This window comes from Capricornis sumatraensis, chromosome 11, assembly GCF_032405125.1.
Source record: "Capricornis sumatraensis isolate serow.1 chromosome 11, serow.2, whole genome shotgun sequence".
Lineage (NCBI taxonomy): Eukaryota > Metazoa > Chordata > Mammalia > Artiodactyla > Bovidae > Capricornis > Capricornis sumatraensis.
This window is the reverse complement of record NC_091079.1, coordinates 94,832,382-94,845,142: the sequence shown is the minus strand read 5'-3', so window position 1 is coordinate 94,845,142 and position 12,761 is coordinate 94,832,382. Positions and strand designations below refer to the sequence as shown.

Sequence of the window (12,761 nt, the reverse complement as noted above, 5' to 3'; positions counted from 1 at the left end):
TTCATGCAGGTAGATGAGGCGTTTTATGACATTTACAACACTGTTGCTTGTGAAAATACCTAAGTAATAAAAACATTGAAATTTGGAAAGAAGTAGCAGGTTTAAAGTTTAACTTAAATGTCCTAAAGGTGTTGCAAATAGGATATTTTAAATACAAGCCTCATTCCCACGTATTTTGGAGCATAAGTAGTTAGTACTTTGGATTGACGTTGAACAGAAACTTTACAAATATACACCATTCCGCAGGTTTTAGTTTTGTGGTTCTTTAGCTTTATTCATGTCCTTCCAGTATGGGCAAGTAAAGCTCAAAACACTCTTTTTGGTATATCTTTATAAAGCTATAATGACTGTATTCTTGACCCTTCCCTTTAAAAAGAAACTATTATATAATAGTTCATCTCCCTGCCAGGGCATTGTCTCCCAGCTGGCTTGCTTAAAGTGCTGGAGTATTAGGAAATGGCAACCCTCTCCAGTGTTCTTGCCTGGAAATCCCACGGACAGAGGAGCCTGGTGGGCTAGAGTCCAGAGGGTCACAAAGAGCCGGGCACGACTGAGTGACTAGGCACAGCACACCTCTTTGGCAGCTTGCCCCAGCAGCAGACCTCAGCTGATGAAGGACAGGAGTGGGTGGACTGATCTCCCAGCTTCCTCCTCCTCCAGGATGATTCTTCTGTGTCGTCCACACAGATGTTCAGCTGACTCAAGCCCCAGTGGCCCTGCCATTAGCACACCTTTATTGTCTTAACTCCCTTCCCTGTCTCTCTTGCCATCTCACCTCCTGCACCACTCTCAATATAAAATATTCCTAGCTAAGTCATTGTCTTGGCGAAACTGCTTTTGGGGAAGCCCAAGCTAAACCATTTGCAAAATATTGATCCATACCACTCATCACCTTCGTCCCAGAACTTTGAGGTAACGCCACTCACCAGTTTGGGGACTGCTCTCAGGGGAGGACATGCCAGCCTCCACTAACTTTCTTTTGTAGAAATCTGTTCTTTGACGCAGTCTTCTCACCAGGCTGTGTAACTGGGCATCCGCGTACTCATTAATAACAGGGGCTACAGGTGGTTTGCTTTTTGGATGAAATGGAAAAAAAAAAAAAAGGTGACAGAGTCAGATCTATAAGGAGATACATACAGGGAGGGATTAAGTTTCTTCCTCTTCCCCATACACCCAAGATAATGTATTCACTTCTCCTTTCTACAGTTGAGTAGAACAACTCAAGAATAAAATTTAATGGATATGGTGCTCATGCAATACAAATTTCCTACTGAAAAACTAGAATCCAAAAATAGCAAATGACTATTCTGTGAGGCAGTCCATAGGGTCGCCAAGAGTAAGACACGACTGAGTGACTGAACTGAACTGATTCGGTGATTCTGTCATTAGACTGGATCATGAGAAGAAAAAATGCTATAGTTGACGCAGTAGGCAGAGTTCTAAGATATCTCCTTGGCTTGCATGTCCTAGGTAATCCCAGGGACAATGAATACGGTGGAGTTTACTTCCATAATTGGTTGCGTTATGTGGCTCAGCTGACTTTAAGATAAGGACATTATATCGATGTGTCTGATGTAATCAAATGAGTCCTTTAAAAGCAGACAGTTTCTCCAACTAGTGACAGAAGAGAAAGTCAGAGATTTGAAGCACACGGGGAATTTCACTGGAGGGAAATTCTCCATTGTTGGCTTTGAAGGAGAAAGGAGTCCCCTGATAAGAATTGCATGAAGCCTCTAGGAGCTGAGAATGACCCCTGGCTAGTGGATAAAAAGGAAGCAAGGACTTCAGTCCCACAACTGTAAGAAACTGCATTCTGCCAATAATTGAATAAGCTTAGAAGTGGATTCTTTGGTGCCTCCAGATAAGAGCCCAGCCAGGTCTGGCTGGTACCTTAATTTCAACTGTGTGATGTCTAAAGCAGAGAACCCAGCCAAGCCCACCCAAACTTCTGAGCTATGCAAATGTGAGCTAGTCACTGGTTGCTGTTTCAAGTCTCTAGAATTGCCATAATGTGTTAAGCTATAGTAGAAAACTAATATATCAGCATGCTTTAGTAAACTTGCCTTCTAAGAAAACACACAAAATAAAGCATACAGTAAGTCCCCTGCCTAAAAACGAGTTCCACTCTTGTTTCTTTTTGTTCTTTCTCTGAGCCTCCAGTTCCATCAGGCCTTCATTAGTAAGCTTCTTGTGTTGCACAGCAAGGAGTTCAGGGAAGTTGCCCTCTTGCAGACCTAGCTCCAGCTTCTCAGTGAAGGTCATTAAGTTGCTGAAGACCTCTTTGGACTCCTCACCTGCCTTCTTAAATCCACGAAAGTTGTGAACAAACTGCAGACAAAGGTTCTCCCAAATACCATTCCTGGTGACAGCTGTAACCTTGTGCTAAGCATAATCAGTGTTTTCGTGGGGTAAATCAGAATACTAGAGTGGGTTGCCGTGCCCTCTTCTAGGGAGTCTTCCCAACCTGGGGATCAAACCCAGGTCTCCTGCATTGCATGTGGAGTCTTTACTGTCTGAGCCACCAGAGAAACCCTGTAGTTGCTATAGCCCTTCCAATGTTGTCACAAGGTTGTTCCTGATTCATTCCTTGTCTTCGCTGCCTGACCAAGTGTGATGTAAATAATATTTCTTGAAAGTCACTATAATTCCCTGGTCCATAGGTTGGATGAATGAGCTATGTACTACTTTGATCCTAGGATGAAAGTTGTCCATGAATTGGGGGTTGGTGGTGGTGCCCCAAGCATTGTCGAGCAGCAAAAGAATATGGAATGGGATGTCCTTCTCTGAGCAATATTTCTCCACCTCCAGGACAAAGTGGTGGAAAAAACCAGTTCTGGAAAATCGCCTCTGTAACTCAAGCTTTGGGGTTATAGTACCCTTCCACACAATAGGAAGAGAGTCCCTGGCATGTTTATAAAGGCTCTTGTGTCAGGGAGTGTTTAACAGGAGGATTCCTACGTGCTGTTTCTCACAAGTCCTGTGTTTCTTTTTAAGCAGAACAGCAGGCTGCTCCCAGGAACTGAGGTCATTTTGTGCGACAGGCTTGAATCTCCTTTAGTAAACATTCTCTTTATGACAAACTCAATTCATCAAGACCCTTTTTACAAGTATAATAAATAAGGGGGAATTGTCAGGGAACATTTAACAGGAGGATTCCTGCATGCTGTTTTCTATTTCTCAAGGATTCTCTGTTCTTTATCAGTTCCTATGCCAAGAATGAGTAAAGCTGCATGCAGTTCTCAGGACTGAGGTCATGGGATGAGGCCGGCAGTGACTCTTCAGCATCAGCGACCTTGTATGTATTAGACTATCCATATTGTGGCTATTGATAACATTTCATCCTGTGTAATAGCTGAGTAATCATCTTACTAAAGATATATAATCCTGCATTTCTGCTAATAAAGCACCTTTGCTCCATCAGAGCTTGGGTCCCCGTGTCTGTCTGTCTGTCTGTCTGTCTTTCTGTCTCTTTCTCTCCTCGGCTAATTCTCTGGAATGCAGAAACCCGTCTAGCTCACTCCTCTGCCCAGGCTTCTAAGACTCTCTCGAGAAGGCATCCCGTGCCTTCACTCCCGCCTTGAGAGGGTGCCCTGTGCCTTCCTGAGAGACGCAAGTCCTGTGTCAAGGACTTTATTGGTTCTCTGCATAAACCAGGGAGTATCATTCTCTTTCTCTCTTTCACTTTACTTATCGTCACCTCCGGACTGCCAGGTCCCGGTCCATTAAAGGACCCCAACGCTCTTGAATTCTCAGAATGATTAAGAGAGATTTCAGCTTCATATCACCAGAAGCATTGCCACCAAACAAGAGTTAGCCTGTTCGTTGCTGCCTCATAGCCTGGCATCACTTTTCCTTCTTACTGATGCGACTTCAGTCTGGCACCCTCTGTAGTACAGTCCGGTCTCATCCACATTAAAATCCTGATGGGACAAAAATGTGATTTAATCAATAATTTCTCAAAAAATATTTCTCAAAGTATTTCAGGAAATTTCCAGCTACCGTATCTGCATTTGTTGCCTTGCCACTTACTTTTACATTGTAAAGGTCGGCTCTAACCTTGGACTGATGAAATCAGACACAGCTGGCATTAAAAGGTGTGCTGTCTGATTCTTCACTATGGTTCTTCTTCAGGTCTTCACAAAGGCTTTCAGCTCTCTCTTGAGGCAGCATTAAGCTGAGTGGGACTCGACACGGATCCTGATCCTGCATCTACACTCTGAGAAGTTTCTCCACCTCCTCCATCACTCTTCCTTGCTTCTTCGATTTTATCATTGACGTCATGGGCACAGCAGACTTCACATGTTCCATGAGTTCATCCTTCTTCAGAACCATGTTGATGGCTGAACAATTCATGTCATAAGAACAAGTGGTGTCTACCACCTTTTTGCCTCACTCTACTCTCTCAGGTCTTTTCTTTTTGTTTCCATTGTTATTGCTTGGCACTTCTTAGCAGTGCCAGCTATATCACTGCTGCTCTTACACTTGCTTCTGGACATCGTGGGCTTGAGATAAAGATGCTGTACTACTGTACGCTATACAGTACTGTACAATGAATTGCACAAAAGTACAACCACTTGTACAGGATGCCTGCATGTGACAGTGTATGTCAGATGTCTGAGTAACTTATACTACTAGACATGTGAACACGTGTTTGCATCCTTGAAAGTGTGCAGCTTGAAGGCTTGTATGGAGTGGACTTACTTTATAAACTAGTATATTTTATAAAGATCTGACTTTCCTCATAGTTTATCCTCAAAGCTCTAGCTTACTCTTGACCCTCCTTCTGAGTCTGACACTGGGTCTACATAGACCCACATAAGTTCCAGCCATTCTCACCTTTTCACATCCATATCTGCCTTTTCCATCTCCTTTCCAAATGGGAACCCATGGGGTTCACAGTGGAACTGGGTAAACTTCATTCTATTTAAAGAGGACTCTAATATGAGCCCCTCTCCACTAATATCCATTTTCCACCAGGTCCATAAATATATCATGTCTACCTGTTTACAAATTCCCTGACCATTGGTGTCTTTCTTTCTCCCCTTATAATTATCACAGGATAATTTGCACCTCTTTCAAATGTCTAAAGCCCTGCTTGAGCATCAGGATTTTTCAGGAGTGTCTGTGTCCCACTAAGACCTTTATAAACCATTCAAGGATAGAGCAGCAGTGGAAGAAAATCTGATACACGAAACAGACACAGGAGGGCATTCAGTCCACAAAACCAAGAAACATTTTTATTTTCTGATGAAAACTTGCTGCCATTTATATCATGTCATACATTTCTGCTTAAAATCTTAGTATGCCTAGAAGCTTATTCATTCATCAAACAGTTATTGAGTTTCTACTTTTCACACTGGGAACAGAAAGATATGTTGAACAGACACTAGCCCTTTGGATGTTCACTGCTTAATGGGGGAAGCAAGGATGTAAATAAGTAGCTAGTTAGAAGTAATAAAAATACACAGAGAATGCTGTGCTCACACTGAACTTGGCCCGGGGATCAGAGTGGCCTCATAGGGAGAGCATCACAAGTCTGCAAGGGTTAGAATGTCTTAGACAGAAAAATGAAATGAGGCCCCTCCTAGCCTTGAGAACAACATGTTGAAAAATGTGAAATAAATATGATATGTTAAACAGGTGTTTTGGCGTGACTGGAAGGCATTGTGGACACGTAGGGGGCCAGGTGGCGGTGGGGTGGCAGAAGTAGTGGTTAGGTCTGGAAAGGTGAGTGGGGTCAGGTTATGACAGTTCCTGTTTAATCTGCTTACAGTTTAAACACTGACCTATAGGCCAATGGGAACCAATGGAGAATATTAAGCCAGCGAGGTGTATGAGCTGATAGGCGTTTTGGAAAGGCAGCAGTAACGGGAGAATGGAAGAGGAGCAGTGTACATGCGTACAGGCAAGGAAGGAAGCTAACAGGTTAGGTGAGAATTGGTGAAGGAGAAATGGACTGAAGAAGTACTGTTGGGGGGCAGGAAGGAGTGAGGGAGGAGCGGGCGAAAAAAAAAAAGAAGTAGAGGCAGAAATCAAAGAATTTTGAACTTTCTGGATCTTTTGGATAAATCCAAATGAAGAATCAAGAATAATTTCTAAGTTTTTATTGCGAGAGAATGAATTTACAAAGATTACTATTACAGGAGACGATTTATGAAAACATTAATAAAAAGTTGCATTCAGAAAGAGATGCTTGTATGTAGTGGGTATATGAAACGATTCATTGTGTCTATGAGTATATGTGTGTGTGTCCAATTCATGCTGTTTGTAGGACTTTGTGTGATAGGACCTTGCTTGTGACACTCAGGAAGCGTTCGGGAACATAATTCTTACAACAAGGTCTTGATGACTTACTGTATCTGGGATTTCTGAAGCTATGTTTGTTTTTGATATTATCGTAAACTGACAGTTTCAAGATCAGGAACTGTATGTTTTCTTTATATTTTGCAAGATCTAGGACAAGGTATATTTTAAATAAACATTTGTTGAATAAATAAACCCACTACTTTCAACCTTTTTCTTTGACCTTATTTGATGTACTTCAGTGCACTAAAAAAAAAAATCCATAAAAAGTAAGGTTGAGGCTTGGTGGGTTACTGACTGTAAAGTCAGGTGTTCACACTGTCAAAATGTCTAATTCAAGCACTAAGACTTAAAGAGAATGCTTTTCTTTTCCTGAATTATCTATGTCTTACTTGATCATATAATTGGCCCTTAATGGCTATGGTTTTTCCAGTAGTCATGTATGGATGTGAGAGTTGGACTGTGAAGAAAGCTGAGCACTGAAGAATTGATGCTTTTGAACTGTGGAGTTGGAGAAGACTCTTGAGAGTCCCTTGGACTGCAAGGAGATCCAACCAGTCCATTCTGAAGGAGATCAGTCCTGCGATTTCTTTGGAAGGAATGATGCTAAAGCTGAAACTCCAGTACTTTGGCCACCTCATGCGAAGAGTTGACTCATTGGAAAAGACTCCGATGCTGGGAGAGATTGAGGGCAGGAGGAGAAGGGGACGACAGAGGATGAGATGGCTGGATGGCATCACTGACTCGATGGACGTGAATCTGAGTGAACTCCGGGAGTTGATGATGGACAGGAGGCCTGGCGTGCTGGGATTCATGGGGTCGCAAAGAGTCGGACACAACTGAGTGACTGATCTGATCTGAACTGAAATGAGCACCAGTTTGTACTGTGCAAACATATCTCACAGTTACATGTTTAAAATTTATTATAAAGCATGTCACTATTTCTAATCCATAGCTATATTTCACACACTCTGTATTTTTCTTTTTGTGTTAGCTGCACATCAATATGCTAATCTATTCCACCTTTTCTGTTTTTTCCAGCTGTTTTCCACAGTAATCCTTGCCTATCTTCTTCTCCACCAATGTACATACAGAAGTTATAAATGTATTTCTCCTTAGGTAATTTTGTGAATGAATGAAAAAATGGAGGTGAAGAAACAATATTCCATAAAATAAACAAAAAATTGTATGGGGTATGAGGGAACCAATGAAATATGCTTTATATAACAAAGGTTCTTTTGACTTATACTTGATAATTCTAGTTCATATCGTAGATTTTTAAAAGAATTACTCCTCATAACTCCTTGGTGAAGAATTTAGGAAATGGTAAATATGTTTTATAAACTTTGATAAACAAACATGAGAGTAAAGTTTTATTGAGAGTCATCTCTGATTGACATGGATAAGCCTTTTAGATTTTGTGTGAGAGGTGGACTATAAAGAAAGCTGAATCACAAAGAATTGATGCTTTTGAACTGTGATTTTGGAGAAGACTTGAGAGTCCCTTGGACTGCAAAGAAATAAAACCAGTCAATCCTAAAGGAAATCAGTCCTAAATATTCATTGGAAGGACTGATGCTGAAGCTGAAACTCCAATCCATTGGCCACCTGATACGAAGAACCGATGCATTGGAAAAGATCCTGATGGTGGGACAGATTGAAGGTAGGAGGAGAAGGGGATGACAGAGGATGAGATGGTTGGATGGCATCACCGGCTTGATGGACAAGAGTTTGAGCAAGCTCTGGGAATTGGTGATGAACAGGGAAGCCTGGAGTGGTGCAGTCCATGCGGTTGCAAAGAGTCGGACACGACTGAGCAACTGAACTGAACTGAAGTGAACTGAATATGTACTTATGGAGGAAGAAAGAATTAGTTATGTTAAAATATAATTTATTTCTCTTTTTGATAAGGATTCAGAGGAAACTCAGTTCTAAAATCAATTGATAGCAAATAAGAGAATTATAACAGTATTCCTTACTTCCTAAATTCAATCAGATAGAGGCAAAAAATTTACACAGTTAACAATTGTCCCTGTGTTTGGGATTGCAAAAATTTTTGCACTCCAGGACAATGTATCATAGTAGAATTGGGATGGGTTAGAAGTAGGCTTTTTTTTTGTCCACTGAGAGAAAAGCCAATGTGAGAGGAAAGGAAGGAAAGAAAAACTCATCTGCAGGTGACTTAGGAATACCAGTGTCACGAAAGAGTATGTATGTAAATTATAGATTTTGAACTTGATTCTTTAAAAACTATTGGTGTTTATAGGGCTCTAGGAAAGTTTTCATGTGCACCCTGTGATACATATACTCTAGTTTAAGACTGAAGCTTTAACGTAACACAAACAGATGGCAAATTTTGATGGGGCAAAATGAATAGACAGTAATCAGGGATGAGTCTACAGAGAAGGAGGAATGATACTTTAATGATGTAAAGGGAAGATACTCAAAAACCTGAGGAAAGACATGTTAGTTGCTGCCTTGTTGAGGACAATAAAGCCTGAAACATTTTAATATAGGATCTCCAATCACCTGTAATTTAGCTTGAAAGGTCAATTGAGACCACTGAAGAACCATAACAGAATTCTAAACCGAAGAGGGACATTATTAGCTATGTTGTAGAATGTTATTGTAAAAAGAAAGATGCCAATTACTTGTGATGAGGAAAAAGTATGATTTGAAGAGGGAAGAGAGTTGAGTTAAAATCTGTGGACTAGTGTAACAGTAGGAAATGTCAAATTTGGTCAACATAAGACACTGATAGTGTTCTGCCTAAATTCATGTCTGTCCAGAGCCTCAGAATGTGGCTGTGCTTGCAAACAGTCTTTACAGATGTAACTGTTTATGATGCGGTCACATCGGGGAACAGTGGGCCCTTAATCTAATGACTGGAGTCCTCCCTATAAGAAGGTCAAGTGAGAGCATGGAAGAAACGCATGGAGAAAGACATGTGACCACAGAGCAGAGGCTGATGCGTCCACAGTCCAAGAAACACCAAGGATTGCTGGTAACGACCAGAGGCTAGGAGAAAACCGTGGAGCAGATTCTCCCTCAGAATCTCCCGAAGGGCCGACCTTGCCAATAGCTTGATTTCAGACTTTTGGTCTTCAGAATTGAGAGAGTAAATTCCTGTTGCTTGAACCCACTCAGTTTGTGGAAATTTGTTATGGCAGCCTTAGGAAACTAATAGAATTAGCAAAGTAGGTAATTGTGATACCACATGGACAACTCAGATGGAGATATAAAAAGCTGCAAGACAAATTGAAATATATTAAATTTAGCATATGGTAAACTTGAGGTGTGAATGGATAATCAAGATCTTTTAACATACACTCAGTATTTCAGGCAGTTGAAAATTTGGATCTGGAAGTCAGTTGGAGGCTGAATAGAGAATCACCTGTCTAGAGGAAATGGTGCAAATTATATAGAACAACGTAAGACTGGGAGGTCACAATCTTGGAATTTGCTGACATTTAAAGAGTAGCAAAAGTAAAGGAACTGAGAAGCAACAATTAGAGAGGGGGAACTGGAAGAAAAAAGTCACAAAAGTTGGGGAAGCTGAGAGTTTGAAAAAGGAAGTCAGTGCTATACCCAAAGCAAGATGGGGACTAGACTAAGGAGGACTCTATGTATTTAGCAAGTAAGATTTCATTGATAATTTTTAAGAAAATTGATTGGGGAAAAATGTAATGTGATCAAATTTTGTCATTTTTCTCCTCAATTGTCTCAAATATTTTGTAAAATCAATACTTAGAATCGACTTTTGTTCTCTAAATAATACTTTAGATTTCCATTCATTAGTTCTTAAATTCATTTAAATGTAGTATTTATTTCCTATAATAAAATCTTCTTGAATGATTTTTGGCATTTTCAAACTTTGCTAGATTCTTCTTAATGCTTAGTTAAATGACGACTCATTTAAAAAAATTCCAGTTGGTTAAAGTCTTTAAAACCCGACGATTTCTGTCTTGAAAAACAGACAGGAATTAGGTAATAAATTCCAGGAAAGGTGTGGTCAAAATGGAGGAGTAGTAGTCCCTGAATTCACCTAAATTACAACTATTAATGAGCAACCATCTAACAGAGAAACGCTCTATGAGAAAGACAGGAAGACCAGCAGAAATTAATTTTACAGCTAAAGATATAAGGAAGGAACCACAAGAAGATGCACAGGTGAAATGGAGACACGATACAGTCAGGACCCACATCCCTCCGTCTGTGACCCACAGTCACAGAGGTCCTCCCCGAGAACTGAGGGATCTCAGCCCCAAATTGGGCTCCTTAGACTGGAGGTCTTGCATTGGGGAGATGAGCCCCTAGAGTATCCAGCTTTGAAAATCAGTGGGCTTCTGTGTGGGGGAGCCAGAAGACTATGGAAACAATGTCTCTGTTCCAAAAGGGTGGATGTAAAATCTCACACTCTGTAAGTCTCAGCACAAAGGCAATAGTTTTAGAGAAGCCTGGATCAGATCCCCTTGCTCATCTCGAAAAGCCTCCTGAAGAGTCAGGAGGTGACTGGGACTCCCTCTAGGGTTGGAGATGCTGGCTGCAGCCAGTTTGGGGAGCTTGTTTCACTGTGTGGATTCCGGTGCTGGAAAGTGCCATTTAGGAGCCCTCTCTTTCGCCTATTAGAACTGCAGGCTTACCTGCCTATCTACCAGTGGACTGACACCAGGTCCACTGCCCTCTATCCTGTACAGCCAGCCATGAAGGGATCTTTCTGTGACCACTGGCAGACTGGTATCAGTGTTGTGGCCCCTTGGACCTCAGTCTTGGGGGCCAGGCATTTGGGACTCAGCTTCCCACCACTGGGCCACAGTCACTGCATGAGGCAGGCCCTTGCAGTCAAGTGGGCTGGGAAAAGCCTTGCTTACCAGCATGCCCACGGAAGTCAGGCCTACCGCAACAGAGGAGGGCTCCCAGATTATATGGGGGCACCCCTAGGGCATATATCTGATGGCTGCAACAGTATGAGACTAGAAATCAACCATATATTTGTTTCAACTACAGTTGTTTAAAAATACAAAACACACAAACGTGTAGCCAAAACAATATGCTACTAAACAACCAGTGGGTCACTAAGAATATCAAAGGGAAAATTAAAAAAAAAACCCGAAGACAAATGGAAATGGAAATACAACATTTCAAAATCAGTGAGAGACAGCAGAAACAGTTCTAAGAAAGAAGTGGATAATGATACAGACCTACCTCAAAAAGCAAGAAAAGTCTCAAGCACTCTATCCTCAAACCTAAAAACTAGGAAACAAACAAGCAAACACATCACAAAGTTAGAAGGAAGGAAATAATCAAGATCAGAGCAGAAATGAATGAAATAGGGGAGTCTCTCTCCCCGCCCACCAGGAAAAACCAATACAAGAGATCAATGAAACTAAGAGCTATTTCTTTGAAAAGATACACAAAATTGACAGACCTTTAACCAAACTAATCAAGACATAAAGAGAAAGAACCCAAATAAATAAAATCAGAAATGAAAGAAGTTGTCTCTGACACTACAGAAATACAAAGAATTATGAGTCTACCATGAAAAATTATATACCAATAGAATGGACAATATGGATGAAATGGATAAATTCCTAGAAATGTACAATATTCCAATACTGAATCAAGGAGAAATAGACACTATGAACAGACCAATTATCAATAATGAAAGTGAATCAATACTACTACTACTAATAATTTAAAAAAACAAGTCCAGGACAAGATGGCTTCGCAGGTGAATTTTACCAACTGTTTAAAAAAACTACTACTTATCCTTTCCAACTATTCAAAAAACCTTGAACAAGAAGGAATGCTTCCAAACTCGTTCAATGAGATCAGTATTATTCTGTTACAAAGACCAGACAAAAACATCAAAAAACGATTACAGGCTTATATCCTCCATAAACATAAATGCAAAGATTCTCAACAAAGTATCAGCAAACTGAATTCAATAATACATTAAAAGGATCATGCACCATGATCACAAGGCATTTATTCCGGGGATGAAAGAATGAGTCAATATCTGCAAATTGACCATGTTAACAAATTGAAGAACAAATGGCATGATCGTTTGGATATACGCAGAAAAGCTTTTGACAAAATTCGATATTCATTTATGGCAAAACTCGCAACAAAGTGGCTAAAGAAGGAACGTCTCAGCATGATAGCGGCTGTATGTGACAAGTCCGCTGTCAGCATCATACTCAACTGTGAAAGCTGAAAGCCTCTGCTATGATTTCAGGAACAAGATAAGTGGACTCATGCCACTCTTATTCAGCATAGTTTTGGAAGTCCTAGCCACAGCAACCAGACAAGAAAAAAAATTAAAATCTTCAAATTTGAAAGGAAGAAGTAAACCTGTCACTGTTTGAAAATGACACGTTAGTATATGTAGAGAATCTTCGACACTAGCAAAAAAGTGTTAGAACGAATAAATTCAGTAAAGGTGAAGGATACCTAAT

At 40.7% G+C, this 12,761-nt stretch overlaps 1 protein-coding gene across 1 annotated transcript in view; it reads right to left on the bottom strand.

Annotated features, from left to right (window-relative positions):
- Nucleotides 1-12,761, bottom strand: part of CNGB3 (cyclic nucleotide gated channel subunit beta 3) — a 181,223-nt gene that overhangs the window by 90,804 nt on the left and 77,658 nt on the right. The window contains exon 4 of the mRNA XM_068983992.1: nt 927-1,072. Within this exon, the coding sequence (XP_068840093.1) occupies nt 927-1,072 (146 nt within the window). The remainder of the gene's footprint in view (nt 1-926; nt 1,073-12,761) is intronic.